This window comes from Trichomycterus rosablanca, chromosome 21 (genome assembly GCF_030014385.1).
Source record: "Trichomycterus rosablanca isolate fTriRos1 chromosome 21, fTriRos1.hap1, whole genome shotgun sequence".
NCBI classification, from domain to species: Eukaryota; Metazoa; Chordata; class Actinopteri; order Siluriformes; family Trichomycteridae; genus Trichomycterus; species Trichomycterus rosablanca.
The window spans coordinates 6,124,737-6,143,518 of record NC_086008.1 but is presented as its reverse complement, the minus strand read 5'-3'; the positions used below and the strand labels follow the sequence as shown (position 1 = coordinate 6,143,518).

The 18,782-nt window shown below is 39.0% G+C and overlaps 1 protein-coding gene across 1 annotated transcript in view; it reads left to right on the top strand.

Annotated features, from left to right (window-relative positions):
* cacna1ba (calcium channel, voltage-dependent, N type, alpha 1B subunit, a) overlaps positions 1-18,782 on the top strand; it is a 122,807-nt gene that overhangs the window by 79,589 nt on the left and 24,436 nt on the right. The window contains exons 27-34 of the mRNA XM_063017845.1: positions 10,732-10,828; positions 10,953-11,113; positions 12,264-12,401; positions 14,208-14,409; positions 14,800-14,964; positions 15,514-15,624; positions 16,047-16,130; positions 18,320-18,436. Coding sequence (XP_062873915.1) covers positions 10,732-10,828; positions 10,953-11,113; positions 12,264-12,401; positions 14,208-14,409; positions 14,800-14,964; positions 15,514-15,624; positions 16,047-16,130; positions 18,320-18,436 — 1,075 coding nt within the window. The remainder of the gene's footprint in view (positions 1-10,731; positions 10,829-10,952; positions 11,114-12,263; positions 12,402-14,207; positions 14,410-14,799; positions 14,965-15,513; positions 15,625-16,046; positions 16,131-18,319; positions 18,437-18,782) is intronic.

Genomic DNA, 18,782 nt, shown 5'->3' with positions numbered 1-18,782 from the left:
AAAGAATGTTGTGGCGTCCATGTGCATTTATCCTGTAATATGACAGAAGTTCAGGCTCTTTCTCTTGCTGTTTCTCTCTGTGTGTTATTGCTGTGTCATCCTGTCAGAGCTGCAGGTCATTCAGCCTGTGTGACCTTTTCTTTGTTTCGTTCTGTTTACTCTGCTCTGCTTTCTTTCCTTCTCTCTTACCTGAATGTCGTGAAGGAGCTTCATGGGGTAATGCCTTAACTCTCTCAGTCTCACCATCTGTACTTCTATCTGTCTCATTCTTTTCTGTCTGTCCTCTTCCCGTCATCAACCATGTCAGTCATTCACTGTCGTCCAGTTTCTCTGCCATCGTTTGAAACTACATGCCATGTCTCCTGTTTCATTTTCTCTTAACATTAGAATATGAGCTCACGTATTTTAGATCAGAGCATGTGAATATGAGTCTGAGTCCGATCAATCATGTTGAGGAATAAAGTTCTGTCAGGTGCGTCCTGTCGTTCATATTGCACATTCTCACTCAACAAAACATCAGTCACCCAGTTTCATCTTCAGGCATGAAAAGAAATAAAAATGTTTTTTAATCTTATTGCATGTTAAAGGTTCAGTGGAGGAAATAAGTGACTGAATCTTTTTCCAGTCTAATCTTTATCTGTCACATTTGCAGTGAATGAATGATTAACCCAAACATTTTTGGCATGTTTGCCTGAACCAAGAATGAAAAATCTGTTTTCTCAAAGTGGACTTACAGTGAAAGTTTAGGGGCAGTTGTTGAATTTCCGGTGTTTACTTTAACTACAATTACAATTAATTACAATTACAACATATACAATAAAGGTGGTAAGTTAAGTCAAATATAAGTCTAGCCAAAGCTGTCACATAAACAAGCCAAAGTGTTTTCATTTGTCCTATTTTCAGTGGAAAGGTAAACTTTGGGTTTGAGTTTGGGCGTTTTATGTATCAGTAAGAGTGTAGCAGTATTAAAACACTGTTTAATAGTTGAAAATACAGAAAAGCATAGTCCATTTCTTTCTAAAAGCTGAGAGATACCCGATTGCATCCAAGAAGAGCACGTCACTCTGCACGCCTCTTCCGACATGTGTACAGCCCTCCTCTTCTCGCCCCTGCATTCTGCACAGGCGTCTCTTCCGCTAATCAGGGTCCTTACACAGCGTATGAAGACCCACCCACCCACACATAGTCCGGCCCCCACCCTGCAGATACGGTGGCCAATTAGTACCTGCTGCAGGCACTGCCAATTATGCCCGCCAGATGGTGCCCAGCCGACCGGTGACAACACCGAGTTTCGAGGAGTTCAGAAACTCGGTGCTGGGGTGCTAGCGGAAAATCCTTCTGCGCCACCTGGGCGCCTAAAAGCTGTTTTTTATGTTTAAAATTTGTTATATGTTCTGCAGGGTCCCTACTAAATGTGTTAAATTCACATTGCATATTATATTGAGAAATAGTATCAGAAACATAGAATACATGCATTCTGTTAATTCTCTAGAACCAACATAGTAGTACCCTAACAAAATGCCTGTACCCCCCACTGTTTACATACTGGTGTGTGTATCAGCCAGTATCAGCAAATCATTAAGTATTACATTCTGAATTAATGGTACTTAGACTAGCATTAAAGTTACTTGTCTTGTACTAGACTTGTTGAGAGAGGGAAAAACAGATAAGCTTTATATATTGCCCCCTGGGTAATACAGTTCATACTGTATATGGTCATTATGTATCAACCAGGACTTAAAATAGAGCAGGCAAAAAAGAGTTGGTTGTACTGTGTGCTGGTGAGTACCGGCACACTTGGGAACACAAATTCAGAAAGTATTTTCTTTAAAAACATGCTGTATCAGACCAAATTCTAAAAGGATCATTTATACAGGTTCATATTACAGCTTTATTTACAAATACATTCAATACAAAAGTTAAAAGTTACTACAGGTAAATGTATTGATTTCTCTAACAACTGCTATAATACTTTCTTTAACAGTGAGTTCTATTATCAGTGAGTAAACAGATTTTCAGTTCAGTTTCAGTACAGCTAAACATGTAGAATTGATTTAAGACTCCATGTTATCAGCTTCCATAACAATACAAGTTAAGTTTTGAAGCCAGATATCCAGTTCATACAGATTTGTGTTACTCTGACTTAGGATAAAACAACCATCAGTTAATGTTTCTTAATTAGACTAAAAGAGTGTAATTTGTTTTCTGGCAAACATGCCAGGCCTCCTGAGGGTGGCACATTTAGTACTGAAGGTAATCATGCAGCTAATATGAGAGGACGTCACGCTTCTGAGCCAAAGTTGATCCTCAAAGTAACAGCAGATGAAGAAAAATCATATGAAATGGATATATGAACAGCTACTCCACATTTCACATTCAGTGTGTGTATCTGTGTAGGATTTGTGTTTGTGAGGCTGATGTGAGGATGATGATAGAGTGTCTCACCAGATTTAAATAATATTTCCTTTTTTTTTGCCAGGTCTTGTGCCATGACTTTAAAACAGTTTCTTAACTTTTTTCTCTGACTTTCTTTGGTACATTATGTCAAGACATAAATCTGTTACGTATTATTGTTATGTATTATTGTAACTGTACTTAAAACAGTAGTTTAACCTAAATGATTGGGAGACCAATTTTGCTTTGCCCCAAATGCACCCAGACAAGAAAAGGTTGGTGTTTAAAGTTTTCTCCAGGTTTTTTGTAGGCCTACTCTACTATTGACTACTTTTGTTCCCCAAAAAGATTATGATGGGGTTTGATTAAATATAACACCGAGTTGATTAAATATAGCAATATGTCCTCATCCTTAGTTAACTACAGCAAGCCAGTGAAACCATTAACACCAGAACTTGTGTCTCTGCAGTGATGAAATAATCTGTTGAACTGCTGTGCCCCTATATAAGTTTGAAAAGAAATCATTGGTAGAAACCGGAAAATAAAGACATGCATATAACTCACTACATATTGCAATTAATAATATCAAATTCTTGTTTCCCTTTCCCTTTTTTTAAACTGGGCACACTGGTTCTACTTTGTCTTCCATTCACAAGCAATAAACACAACTTTTTTTTTCTTTCTCAAGCCGCACAAGGCACATGTTATGCTTGAAATGGATTTAACATTGTTTAATATACCTACACAGTTATTTATTTATATAAAAGATCTAAGAAATAGGGAATAGGGAAGCTTGGTGTGTTACGAGCTGTTGCTGAATCAGTGCTTTAGTTCATTAAGTCACATTGATCTTTTCCCCCACATTAAGATGTATTATCATGTCCTGCTGGCTGTAGCCATTTTAAATCATGAAGTTTTGTGACATTATTGCACACGTTTCACAGAGCATCACCTATTATATTATATAACCACACAGGCATGATTGGCTGAGGGTCTGAGGGTGGGCGGGCGGGCGTAAAGGAAATCTTATTGCTGCTGCAATAGTGACCTCTGCTGGCTGGTCGATGGCGCCTGCTCAGAGACGGGGAATAATGGAGATCAGTGCGTGACTGCATATGTGATACTGATTTCTGTGTGAACCCGTTTAGGACAGGTTTTGGGGTGAATGAAAAACTATAAACACATTTACAGGCGAGCAGTGAGTTTCAGAACTAAATGCTTTGGCATATACATAAAACGTTTTCATACTGCAATACATTTGGTTACAGATGTGAGTATCTAGTTCACTCCTGGTGTCTGTATTGTAATCAGTGATAATACTTTGCCTTGTGTTTGTTTCATTTATTCATTAGATCGCATCACAGTGCGAACAGGTGGGGAACTCTGTACTTTCCTAATGTTTCTTTAATTCCTTACCCCCCTCTTTCCCGCTCTTCTCTTCTAACATCATCTTATTAGGATTAACCAGTTATATTTAACACTTTAGTGGAGTGAATCTGTGCAGGACTGGGAGGGAGGGGGGTTTGGGAGGGCTCGGCACTGGCATTTCTAATAACTTAGCATGCTACAGCAAACCGGTCACTGCTGAGAGAACAGGATGAGTGTAATACAGTCGTACTGTATCACAGACCATAACAACAATCACAAAGCATGCCCAGGATATGCAGATTAACATACATCATATGGCCACATAGACGTGGTTTGACGAGTGGTGATGAATTGAAACATAAATTGAATGAGCTAAAGCACTTGAGATCAAATGGGTGCAAATTCTTACACTGTAAAGTCTTGAGAAAGGCAGTTTTACCAACAAAAGCTGGTAACTCTATATTAATGCCCTTTGTTATAAAATAGGATGTCCGCCCAGCTCATGGCCGGGTCTCCACATACTTTTGGCCATAAGGTGTATTAAATAATGCAGTAAATCTGTAACTGCATTAAATTCCCGGATGCTCTCAGAGTGTCTCACACACCTAATGTATGTTTTAAAGCAGATTTATCAGTAAAACAGCAGTGCAATGTAATCACATGAAATATCCATCCACCAGCACTAATGCTCTCACCAGATGAAATCTCCTTCTGTTTACTATTTAAAGTGATTATAAAAGAGAAAAAAAATTAAATTGAAAAAAATAATTTTTTAATAAAACGATTCAATCCAGAGAAAAAAGATACTGACCAAGTGTCCACAGGTACTTATCATGACGGGTCAATACAACTAGCTTATATAGCAGCGTTAAAAATACAGGGGCTTCTAAAAAGCTATTAGAAATGCCAGGTAGATGTAATATACCACTGGGTTCTGCATTCCAGTCTATAAGAACCACTGCACTATAAGGCCTCTCCCCATCAACATGCAGTTTATGTCATAAGCTTGTAACACCAGTACGGTTAACCATGCATGTCGATAGGCAGCGGACAAATCTGAAGCCGTGCAGTAATAAATCTGAGAACCTCTGATATATTACATCTTCTCCGTAAATGTGCGAGTGTTGTGCTATGGTTTTGATTCAGACTGGCTCCAAACATCTCAGACGCATGCAGTAGTGATGTGCATCAGAGAGCATGGGTTAGGTGCATGTCATTATAGAAACATGTGACTGGATTAAGAGAGGAATTCTGCACTAACATGTAGCCATGATGAAACTCCAGGACCATTTTCAGAACCAGTTTCAAAGAGAGCAGTGGGTTGAGTGGATTGTATGTGGATGTCTAAATTGAGTGGTTCAGATGAAGCTCAGTCAATCTGTCATAGGCTGGTGATGTTTACAAGTGGGCCTTGCGTGGTAAAACAATGTTTTGTAGGGTAAAGGTTCGTTTTTTTTTTTGTTTTTTTGTTTTTCTAAAGGATAATCCAGCTATTCAGTTTCATTTCATTATTATCATTGCAGTACAACTACACTATATGAACAAAAGTATGTGGACACCTGACCATTGTTGGATATGCCATAAAAACATGGCTATTAATATAGAGTTGACTGATCCCTCTTATTGGAGGCCAGGCACTGATAAAAGACATGAGAGTCTGGCCCTGAGTCAATGTTCCAATTCATTCTAAATATTTCCACAGGATTAAGGTCAGGACTCTGTAATTTGTCTAATTTATAGACCTTGCTTTTTCACTTGGGCATAGTCATCCTGAAACAGGAAATGGTCCTTCCTAAACTGTTGCCACAAAGCTGGAGTAGTTCTTTTGTGTACATAATTAATGAATGTGGCTAAACCATCTAAAGTCAGCCATTAAAAGGAAAACCCACATACTGTTGTCCATATAAGTTATATATGGTATGGTTGCACATAGGGTGGCACATATTTAATATGGTTTTTATTTTTGATGAGAATTAATCTACAATGTTTACATTTACATTTTAAGCATTTAGCAGACGACTTTATCCAAAGTGACTTACAGTACAGTTACAGTATACAATCTGAGCAATTGAGGGTTAAGGGCCTTGCTCAAGGGCCCAACGGCAGCAACCTGGCAGTGGTGAGGCTTGAACCAGCAACCTTTTGATTACTAGTCCAGCACCCTAACCACTAGGCTACGGCTAGTGTTGCAGTTACATAATTTTTTTCCATTGTGCTTTTAGTCACATGCTAAACATTCTGATTTACAATGTTTTTGTCTTAAAAACATAATAAAGATGTCAGTACTAAAATATCAGACACAAGAAAATTCACAATAACTTAGTGGTAAACAAATTACATATGTGTATTGCATTAATAAGAATAATAATGTAATAAACCTATATTATTAATATGTACACTGATTAGGCATAACATTATGACCACCTTCCTAATATTGTGTTGGTCCCCCTTTTGCTGTTCCATACACAACAAACTGCGATGATCTGAGTATTCTGACACCTTTCTATCAGAACCAGCAGTAACTTCTTCAGCAGTTTGAGCTACAGTAGCTCGTCTGTTGGATCGGGCCAGCCTTCACTCCCCACGTGCATCAGTGAGCCTCGTCGGTATATATAATAATATACCTACACACGAAGGGATTCAGGGTTGTTTATTGGTGTCTATGTACAGAAATGAACTGTGATTAACTGGTGTGTTACTGCATTGCGCCCAGTGATTCCAGGGAAACCAGATCCACCACCACCCTGACCGGTATTAAATGGTGATAAAACATGAAAATTAAAACGTTTTTGGCTCACAAACAAAAGTGAATTGTTGCATTTCTAAACATTTGACAAGAATTAACTACCACTAAACAACCTTGTTCAAACCAGTTCAATACTATCTAACACACTAGCGCATCACAGAGTGTTCAGACTTGTAAGTTTGAATCTCAGCAGAGCCACTGACCTGGCCGGTTGTCCACACAAAAACAACTGGCCATGTCTAAAAGAAGGAAGGTTAAAGAGGGTATCTTGATTTTATTTTAAAGTAGTAATGTGACATAATTTGCTTTCCCCTAATGTGACTAATGAGTTCCAGTCCAATACAAAGATAAATACAGTTATTATACAAGTATTATGTATAACCTCTTATTTTACAATGTGAAATACAAATCCTCATTATATTAAGTAATACAAATGTGCAACAACATAGTTTGACCTTCATTTGGTTGAATAATTATGATTAAGATGATTTTTAGCTGTACTTGTGCAGCCCTATTGCAAATCATGAATGGACTCTTCTACATTACATGCCACTGTATTTTTTGCTCATGCTCATGTTTATATATATATATTTTAATCATCTGAACATATTTCCTGCTCAAGATGATCCTTTTGTCATCATTATAATTGCTGAGTGTAGTGGTTAAACAAGCTGTGATATTGTTGTTGTTGTTTTCTGTTTCATTGCTGCACTGGAAGACCTAAACGGTACTCATCCAACCCAAACGTCTTTTATTTATTAAAAACGAGGCATTCCATTCTCCCAGTATAAGATTCTGTTCTGAGGCTTCTTCTGAATGTTTGCGACAGATGAAAGATTTGCTGCTGTGGTTGTGTTTTATAAACAGTAATTCAGCATCAGTTGGTTTGGGTGATGTATGAATTTCTCACAGCTGTATTTCATCAAAGATCCAATATCAGCCTATGTACTGAAGATTTAGCATTTAGTATGATGAGATTTTAACAAACTGAGTGGAGCTGCATACACAAAAGCCTTGATTTACTGTGATCTCATGGAAAAGTCATTTTCTTCTACAGTGCAGTGAGCATATTACAGGTCATTTTCTGTGATTATGTAAATTCTAAGACGGTAACATTTTTTTTCACATACATGCTTGCACCAATAAGCGGTGGCCAAAATACTGGAAACAAACAATGAAGGACACAAAAATATCCGCATCTCACAAAAGAGAAAATGGATAGAAAAGGGAAATACAAGGTGCTATGTATCTGTGCTATGCTGAGTTCTTGAAAATAGATAAAAGAAAGGAAACCCAGAATAAGCCAGGGATGTCAGTGTACAAGCAGCACCCTATTCCAGTCTATTAGGCTTGCTCCGAAAAGGGGCCGTCCCTGCAACTCTTGGGCAGCTTGTTCATCCAAAGCCGTTCCCTGATGCCCACAATGCCCAAAAAGCTTCAGGACTCCAACTGAGAGAGACAAAGTAAGTTGGCATCATATGCCAGCATAAAATCGTCCTGAAATGAACCCGCATCACAGTTTCAATGGAAAGCAGGTTTTAAAAAAATGAGCCGGCAACTCTGTGAGGATGAAACTGGGATAAATAGAAACACCTCCACCTCAAATCAAATCAAGGTTTATTTGTCACATACATAGTCATACACAGTACAACTGGCAGTGAAATGCTTTTGTGACTGCTCAGCCACAGTAGTTACAAAAAGTAAACAAAGTACACAAAATATATATTATACAAAAAATAGAAATGTTTAAAATTTAAAGTGTAATAATACAGAAATTTAAAAAATTGAAATTAAGAAAGCTTAAATATAATTAAAAATAAAGTGACAGTGCAAGAACTTTACATAATATTGATCTATTGTTGTGCAACATATGCAGTAAGAGTGTGAATATGAATATCGTACACAAATACAAATCTATATACAGTACATATACACATATGTATACATACACATACATAGAACCTGTATACACACATATACTGTACATACACACAGTGAATTAATGCTCAACTAGGTGGGGGTGACACCAAACAGTTTCTGGGCTTTACTGAATTAAAAAGAGGCTAAGCACTTATTGTATTTCTTATCACAGAACCAATATTTTCAATTAAACATCTATTTTCTACAAAGCCATAGTAAATCAAGGCCTGAATGTGTAAATGCTTATACATTTAGATCATGACTTATTTTAGCTAATTTTGCTTCTTTGAGTTTTCAGTCATAGGCTGCGCTTGTTTAATGACCATGTTCTTAAGAGTCTTCTAATTCTGAACCAGCGAGGCTGTAGCATGGACAGACGTTTAAGCATTCTGCAGATGGATCTGCTGCTTGGCTTTCATGCAGATAGGACGATCAGGAAGTTTCATCTTTTAAGAGATTGTTCATTACTAAAGGATTTGTCCTTTTATTTTCTGATTGCTGAAGAAAGTGTCCTCATATTACCACTCGAAAACCTGATTAGTGGCATCTAAATGGTAAAAGCTGCTCTTGTGCTAAACAGCATCGTTTCCCCCCCGACAGAAAACCGACTCCCTCTTTTCTCTGGGTGAAGTTTGTTTTCTATCTTGTGTTATAGTTTTAAGTCTGATGCACAGCTGTGTTTGATTTAGCTCACGTAGGACTTTTTATTTGTGCATGTTTGAGTATTGTGTGTAGGTTGTAAGATTATTCTAACATTGCACTTCAGTTGCAATAAAGAAATACTTCAGCATTTTAACATAATTTATCTATAACGTCTGTGGAACAGATTATAATCTTATTTCAACACATTTGCCTTCACTGAGTGGCAGCATGCATAAAAAACATGTTGATCCAAAGCTAATTTCTACTTCCAAAGTCTAAGGGCAGTTTTTGGGCTGAACATTTCATAAAAGGCTTCAATAAGTAATTTAGATAAAGTATTTGTGGGCTCTCCACTGGCGCTACTTATACACTAGCACATTACTACAGAGTGTACAAACTTGGCTGGTTGTCCACACAAATACACCTAAACGTGTTTAAAAGAAGGAAGGTTGGACAGGGTATCTTACTAATGCTGCCGCGCTATTTGATCTCTGGGACTGGTCCAGGCAGCTGCGCTATTATTTTTTTAAAACAAGCCGAATTAGTAACATAAAGTGATTAGCGATTATGATTGACTAGTGTGACTTCTCTGTGCCCATATACTGCATTTACATTTGTAGCATTAGGCAGACGCTTTTATCCAAAGCAACTTACAATTATGACTGAATACAATTTGAGCAATTGAGGGTGAAGGGCCTTGCTCAGGGGCCCAACAACGGCAACTTGGCTTTGGTGGGGTTTGAACTAGCAACCCTCTTATTACCAGTCCATTACCTTAACCGCTGAGCTACCACTTCTCCCCTGTATATAGGGTTAGTTTAACAGCACCCTTTTAGAAAGTACTACATGGCAGCTTCTGGTAATGAGGTTCAGCCTGATCCAAGAACCTCTTAAAAAAACAGGTTTGCCATTAATAAAAAGCTGCAGGAATCTGAGTGGAACTGTCCCCAGTCAAGCAAGCTTTACATTATCACAGGCTTAAAGATTGTCATGCACAAAGGAGTCCCGCACCATAAAGCTAGGCTGATTTTTGTTGATGTTGACCACATAGACAAAGTAAAAAGCAGAAGTAGGGACTTGTATTTTTTTGGCTAAGATTCTATGACTGTGGGCAGTGTCATTTATGTTCTAGCAGCAAGTCTAGAGTAGCTTTTGACCTAAAATGTATAGTCATGGTTTTTAAACTTTGATGCTTTTTCTTCAGTCCATGGAAAATTGAAATTAGGATTTTAAAGCTTTTCTCCCTGTGGGGCAAATGAATGAGCTATAAGATGAAAAGTGCTGGAGTATTTCTTTAAATAAACAGACTAACGAAGCTTTGAGTGCATGAATATCCTAATAAACTTAGCAGACTCATGTAATTCAGGATTACATGCTGTTATACAGTCATGTGCTTGTGTGCCACCTATCCACTGTATGCTGGGTGTGAAATATACAAATGATACTTAATACAAGGATGATGCAGATTTGTAGCCTGTTTTATAATAAGAGACTAGTAGACTTACATATAGGCTGGATACAAAAATAGTAAACACTTATTACAACCTGTCACCTTGTATAGAACGGGTTTCTCTAATAAAGATGAACAATAAACCTTGGTTTACTATGAGCACCAGTCGCAGTCAGTAATTAAGCTGTTTGTCCATTATTGCATTTTATAGAGGGACCAAAGGCAAAGACATCAGCACCATCAAGTCTCTCAGGGTGTTACGAGTCCTCCGACCTCTGAAGACCATCAAACGGCTACCAAAGCTGAAGGTGTTACAAACTGTTCCTGTCAGAAACTCTCAATAACCTTTCCTTCACATCTTGTAGATCTTTAATCATGCTGCAATGTTTCAGCGACGGCTAATCAAACGTGTGCATGTTTTTATTTGTGTAGGCTGTGTTCGACTGTGTGGTAAACTCTCTAAAGAACGTGCTAAACATCCTCATCGTCTACATCCTTTTCATGTTTATCTTTGCCGTCATCGCAGTGCAGCTGTTTAAGGGAAAGTTCTTCTACTGCACTGATGAGTCTAAAGGACAACCGAAGGACTGCAGGTAAGAAGTTCAGCACAGCTGTACCTGACTCACTTACACATAATGGTTCTCTCTGTAGCTACGACTGAGGATAGAGAGAACAGTTATGGGGGGAACACATGTCATTTTTGATTTCTCGTATAAATTCAACCCATCAACACAAGCATCCCCCCCCCTGCAGACTTGTGTTGTTCTGGCTGTTACTGATATTGTTTAATTGTTTATGGTTTATAACTTCACATGTTTACAGCCATACTGCATTTTTAAACTGGGCTATAGATTTTATACACATGATTACATTTTGGGGTGGAACAGTGGCTCGGTGGGTAGCACTGTTGCCTCACAGCAAGAAGGTCCGGGGTTCGATCCCTAGGCGGGGCGGTCCAGGTCCTTTCTGTGCGGTTAACTGGAGACACAGAATTGTCCTATAGGTGAATGGGTGTGTGTGTGTATGTGTGTCTGCCCTGCGATGGACTGGCGCCCCATCCATGGTGTTACTGTGTGCCTTGCGCCCATTGAAAAAAGCTGGGATAGGCTCCAGAAACCCCCCCCCCCAGACCCTGATTGGATAAGCAGTGAAGAAAGTGAGTGAGAGATTATAATTTTTGTTCAGCTGTTCCTGTATTAGAGGTCGCCACAGCGGATCATTCTGGTCCATATACCTGATTTGGCACACTTTTATGCCAGATGCCCTTTCTGATGCAACCCTCTTATTTGTATCTGGGCTTGGGACCGACACTGAGAGCGCACTGAGTGCACCTTCCAATGGCTAGGCTGTGTCGGCCATCCTCCCCTCATCTTGGGACATTAGACAATCATGTCCATGCAGACGCCTGTTCGGCCGATAGCACTGTAACAAGTCCTAGTTAGAAGTCCTAGTTTGGGGAGGAGGGTTTAGTTTGGTCTGTGTATACTCTGAATTATTATGGGTAAATGTCAGAAATGTCTTAAGAGCTATGTTTAATAAAAAGAAAACTCTGAACAGCAAAACCTCCTGATGGCTCTGAGACAGTGGAAAAAGCATTATCATTTGGAAGTGGTTCTCTGCCTCAGGGTTCTGACAGTCTCCAGTTATTGAAGGAGCAATCATGATGAATCGCTAAAGCTTTTCTCAGAGGTCTGATGTTTCTGACTCTGTGTGTGTGTGTGTGTGTGTGTGTGTGTGTTTCAGAGGACAGTTCCTGGACTATGATAAGCATGAGGTTTCAGCTCAGCCCAGAGAGTGGAAGAAGTACGACTTTCACTATGATAATGTGCTGTGGGCTTTTCTTACCCTGTTCACCGTGTCTACTGGAGAAGGCTGGCCTACGTACGTTTATACACACACACACACACACACACACAATCTAATGCCAAAGTGTAAATACTCCTGGTCAAATGATTTATTCATTTTCTGATAGAAATGTTTACACTACAGGGAACACTTTAGTATGCGAAAAGAATAACCAATATGTTACATTTAGCAGTGAAACAGTACTTTGCATTATGGAAGGTGTAGATGATTTATAATTTTTTACTTTTTTACTTAATTTTGAAATAACTAAACGTCCCGGGCTCAAACTCTTTGTATGGTTTTACATCAATTTACAGTTTATTATTTCTAAATGATCCATTTGCGCTGGGTCTCTGTGTGCTCGGCTTGCAAATTAAACTGCTGCATTCCTTATACTTATATGTCTTGTTTTTTTTATCCTTTTTTGAAAAAAAGAAGTTAGAATATAAAAGAAGACAACCTAGAGTGACTGCTTTAGATTCAGTTTTTGTAATATACGCAAAATGTAATAACTCCCTAAAGACAAAAAACATGAGCAATAAATACAACAGGCATCACCAGCACTACAACAGAAGCTTGTGGGAAAATGCAAACCTGGCAGAGTTTTTAGCAAGATGACTTTCCTGATGCCACCCTCCCATTTTTATCTGGGCTTGGGACCGGCACTAAGAGGGCACTGATATGTGCACCTCCCAATGGCGACCCAAAAATTGTGTCGGCCATCCTCCCCTCCCCCTCGGACATTAGATAATCATGTCAATAGCACGGCTGGAATTTAAAGCCTGGATCCCAGTGTCTCAGCAGTAGTGGGCTAGTGTACCTTACTGATGCTCCACTCGAGCACCGTGTAATTAATGTATAATAAATTGTAAAAGATTTGTACAGATTCTTTTCTATGATTACATGAAATTTTTTGGATAGCTGTTTTTAATTTATGAATGTGTGCCTTTTTTAAATATTAGGGTTGGGACCAAATGCCCTGGTTTGAAATAAATGGTTTTGAGAAAATGCAAACCTGCCTATGTTGTTCTGAGACTCATTGCAGATCCAATACTTTTTGCATTGCAGATTATATGCTAATGTATTTGTCCCTGAACACCTCTGTTGCTTGATCAATCGGATCTCTGAGATGCATTTGACACAAACTGTCTAACTGGCTTCCTAAGATTTTACATTACATTTATGGAATTTGGCAGACACTTAAGACAACACAGTTTGAGTTAAGGGCCTTGCAGTGACAATTTCGAAGTTGTAGGGTTTGAACTGAAAAACTTCTGATTACTAGTCCAGTACCTTAACCACTGAGCTACCACTGCTCAGGCAAGATCTCAGTTTAAAGCTAAGACTGAGGTTAAAGTGCTGACTTTTACCAGAACTGTTTACTTCCTCCTTCCACAGCGTGGCTAACGAAGTAACACAGCAGTTTGCGTCACCGTAGAAGATTTATGTTTTATTCAAATGAAGTATTTAGGCTAGATGTCATTGTGCTCTCCAGTGGATTCGCACTGCAGTTTTTCTCATTTTCTCCTTACTATGCCCTCTGAAATGAAATAGGTTATTAAATACTGCCTGATTCACTATGATGATGTAAAAATGATGAACTTGTGAGTTTATAGGCCATGCAAAAAAGTTCATTATTAATGACCTGTTTCTCAGAACTGAAAAGACTATCTGTGCTAAATGTGCTAATAGTAATAAGCATTCATTGTTCTAATTAATCAGACATCTTTTAAAATAATCAGACAATCCAGTCAGCTTGGAATATTTTACTGACCATTAACAATAAGCCAGTGTGTAATAATGACTAAATATGAATAAATCTTGATGCTTTTCTTTTATCAGGGTTCTGAAGCACTCTGTGGACGCAACCTTTGAGGACCAGGGTCCCAGTCCAGGCTACCGTATTGAGATGTCCATCTTCTACGTCGTCTACTTTGTCGTCTTCCCTTTCTTTTTCGTCAACATCTTTGTGGCCTTGATCATCATCACATTTCAGGAGCAGGGTGATAAAGCCTTGTCTAAGTGCAGTCTGGAGAAAAATGAGGTACGACCTGGTCAAGAGGTTATCCTGCAAACACACTTACAAAAAAATGGGACAGTTGGTAAATAGTGGACCTTTGAATGTGTCCTTGTTAGCATTTGTTTAATCATGATAAAACCTGGAAGTTCGAGGCTCAAGACAAACACACAGTTGACAGGGTCCCAGTCCATCACATACTTCTTCACTTACCTAGCAAGTCCACCTTCTGTATGTAATTGGGAGGTAGGAGGAAACTGGTGTACCCAGAGGAAACCCACACAAACACATAAAAATTTTTTAAAACTTAGTGACAAAAGGCAGGATCGAACCCAGGTCCTTGAATCCATGTTTTTATGCAGCTATCATACAGATGAACAGACTGTGAGTAAATTACACCTGTGTCCTGTTTTTCAGAGAGCCTGTATAGACTTTGCCATCAATGCCAAGCCGCTCACCCGCTACATGCCACAGAACCAGCAGTCCTTCCAGTATAGGATGTGGAAATTTGTGGTCTCACCACCTTTTGAGTACTCCATCATGATCATGATTGCTCTCAATACCGTGGTCCTCATGATGAAGGTCTGGTAATTCTATTTTCAATAAATTTTATTATTTTGTAAACTATGTGAACAAAAGTATTGGGACACCCCCTCTAATTTTTTAATTTACGTGTTTCAGCCATAACAGTTGCTAAGAGGCGTTATAAATCAGTTATATAAAGGAAATTATATACTTCCAGCTTTGCAGTAACAGTTTAGGGAGGACCCTCATTTTAAAGAAACTCGAGTGACTTGCACAGAGCCCTGACCTCAGAAACACTCAACAGCTCTGGAATGAACTGGAACATTAACTGAGGCCCAGCTATACAAATGCTCTTTTAAATGAGAGGGCACAAATCCCCACAGACATACTACATAAAACATAAGTCTTGTGAGATTTGTATAGCTGAAAAGATCACATAAAGGTCACTATTAAATCAAACTTAATACTGTTTGATTTTGAAGTGGGGCCTCCAACAAGCTCATAGTCAGGTGTCCAAATACTTTTGGCTGTATTTTTATAACACTCAAATTGTGTCAAGTGTTTCATTCAGTGAATCATTTTGATGATTTTTTCTTCCTTCTGTAGTACTACCGAGCTCCAGATGCTTATGAAGCAATGCTGAAGTATCTCAACATCGTCTTCACGTTTCTCTTTTCATTGGAGTGCATTCTGAAAATTATTGCTTTCGGTCCTCTTGTAAGTGCCCATCTGTTCTAGGATCTTCTGACCAATATGCCTTCTCATGACACCACAATTTATTTAAATACTGGTAAATAATGTTTTCAGAATGATTCCTGGACGGCTGCTTGTACAGGATTGATGGGGCTATTAGGAATGCACTTCACAGTTACTGTAGAAAATCTTTTACTGTACATAATTAATGCTACATCCTGGTGTGTGCTTCATCAGTAATGATGAAGAATATGCAAGCTGTGATTTCTGAAAGGGGTGTTATTAAGTAGAGTTTTAGTAAGGTCTGACGTCTTTTCACGTAATGAAGTGATATTACATAAATAATGTCTCCATGAATCTGTTGCAGAGGCATTAACTGCACCAACCAAAAGAGAAATGCGATGGTGATTACAGCTTCTGCTTTTGATTTTTTTTTTTTTTTGCAGAACTACTTGAAGGACGCGTGGAACGTGTTTGACTTTGTGACAGTGTTGGGGAGCATTACAGACATCCTGGTCACTGAGATTAATGTAAGTAAACGGCGGGAACTTTCCAGCATGATCTCCGATACCTAGAGGTCATTTGGTGCGTTACAGGGTGTGTGTGTGTGTGTGTGTGTTGCATAAAATGAGTCTTGCCATGTTACCGCTTGTAATTGGAAGAATGAAAAGTAAAAGAGTTGGACGGATGTATGTTCACTTGGGACGCATTCAGATGAAAAGCGGCAAAACCGCTTATGCGCCAACTGTGCCATTGTTTCCTGTGGAGTGAGCCGGTGTTGCTTAGTTTCCTGCTATGCTTCCGTAAGGTTCAAGATTTTAGTACTTGCCAGATTGAATTTTGATCCAGTTTGCCACTGACCTTATCAATGCGCCACCAATTAGACAAACTGTTTGATATGACATGGTAAAAGTGACTTGGGTTGTACAAACAACACTTAATATGACTTATTGTTCTAAATGACCATGACCTACGTACACCAAACTGCTCTATTATAACTGGTCATAAGTGCTTTTTACTGCTGTGACAAATCTGTATGTGCAAAAGAAATGTAATAATTTAAGCTTTTCCTTTTAATTTAAACCCATTAACTCTCTTTTGAACTTCAGGTTCATCATTTCAGCAGTTCTTATGACCAGTAAAAATTAGATGTTTGGTGTCCCTAGGTTGTTGTTTCCCAAAGAAGCTGATTCTTACCCTTTCTCAGCACCCCGAGCTATAACACAAGTTTAAAAGTGAAACCACCAGCACCCAGGTAGCACAGCGGGATAATCTGCTAGCACACCAGCACTGGTATTCAAAACTCCGAACCTCAGCTCTGCTACCTGTCGGCTGGAGGCCTTCTAGCGGGCATAATTGGCGATGGAGGGTCTTCGGGAGCCTGGAGATCAGGGTGTGGCTCTCCGCACGCAAATACTGGCGTATAAGAAGGGGTTGGTTGACTGCGCACGAGTCGGAGGGAGTGTGAGGCAGGCAAAAATACCCTCCTCAAACACGACCGAAGTCTCCAGCAGTGAAAGACTAATTGACTTCGCTAAAATTGGGAGAAAAAGGGGGAAAAATGCATACACAAAATAAAAAAAAGTAAAACCACCACAGTGAGGAAAAATACAGCTGAACTTAGGCACACTTGGACACTTTCAGAGTGGATTTGATGTTTATTTCAATTCACACAAATAGATATTCATGTTGTGGTACACTTTTGATCGCATTTTATCGCTCCACTCAAGCCGAAAGCCGAGCAAAGCGGCAATTTGCGCCCAGCCTTGTGGTGAGAGAAGTGCAAAACGCATCTCATCTGAACAAAACCTCAGTTTCCACCCTAATCTGTGCAGTCCGTTTCTGGAAGGTATGCTGGAGAACACGACTTGTTTTGAAGCTGGCTTGCTAAATGAAAGCTTGTTATTGCATGTTTGTCAGGATGGATGAATGATTCTGGATGCCTTGAAGCATTACACAAAGGAACCAGAGTAAAACACTCAGGCAATAAGAAAGTTATTCAACATGCATCTCACATTTGTGGAAAATACATTGCTCCCGATTGCATCACTTTTAGCATAAAGAACATTAATTAAACACTTTTGCAGTATTTTTTTTTACATTGCTGTGTAAATAAATCTGTAGAAATGTCTACTCCACTCATGTTTGCCACATCTAATGACATGTCATGTGAGTGTGTGATACTGCAGCACTGTATGTTCTAATTTCCATGTCTTTGTCAGAAAGTGTTAATAATTTGACTGTGTGTATTTAACTGTTCCTGTTGGTCTGGCTGCTCATGTTTTGCTGTTTTTCTCTTCGTTTCTTGCCCTGTTTTTTGTCTCTTGCTCTCTTTTCTCTGCTTGGTCTTGTCTGTTATCTTCACTTCATCTTGGCTACCATGACACATGCGCTTCGTGTATAGACTACGGTGAGTGGTTTGTCTTCTCGTCCTTATGAAAATCTTTTTCTGTGCCGTTAATGTGTTGGGTGTGTCAGCAGTCATTGTAATTACATCGAATAAATGTAAACCAATTGCGCGTAAAATACAGCTGTCTTATAAAGAGTGAACTCCTTTTCATCATAAAACAGCTAATTTTATTACTTTACTTAGCGATATATATATATAGACGTCTTCTGGTCCAGTGGGCATTTGCGTGATTAAAACCTATAGAGAGAGACATCTGTTCGATGAATGTCTCTATAGGGAGTGATTAAATGACTGTGTGTGGTTCTGCAGGATCGTCTGTTAAACCTAAGCTTCCTGAGGCTGTTCCGGGCAGCTCGTCTAATCAAACTCCTCAGACAGGGCTACACCATCCGTATTCTGCTCTGGACCTTTGTCCAGTCTTTTAAGGTATGCAACCACACTGAATCTGTGTTGTTATTTAACCCTCATATTTAATCACAGCTCATATTAATTACAACTTAATCTGGGACCCCTTTTAGGGTAAATTTAAAAAATAAATATATTTTTTATTAAAGATATTTTTTTATTTCGGCTGCCCCCTTATTTAAGGGTCACCACAGCACATTCTTCTGGTCCACATACTTGATTTGGCACAGTTTTTATGCTAGACAGACAGACAGAGACAGACAAACACAGACAGACAGACAGACAGACAGACAGACAGACAGACACAAAGAGACACACAGACAAACAGAGACTGACAGACACAGACAGACAGACAGACCACTTTATT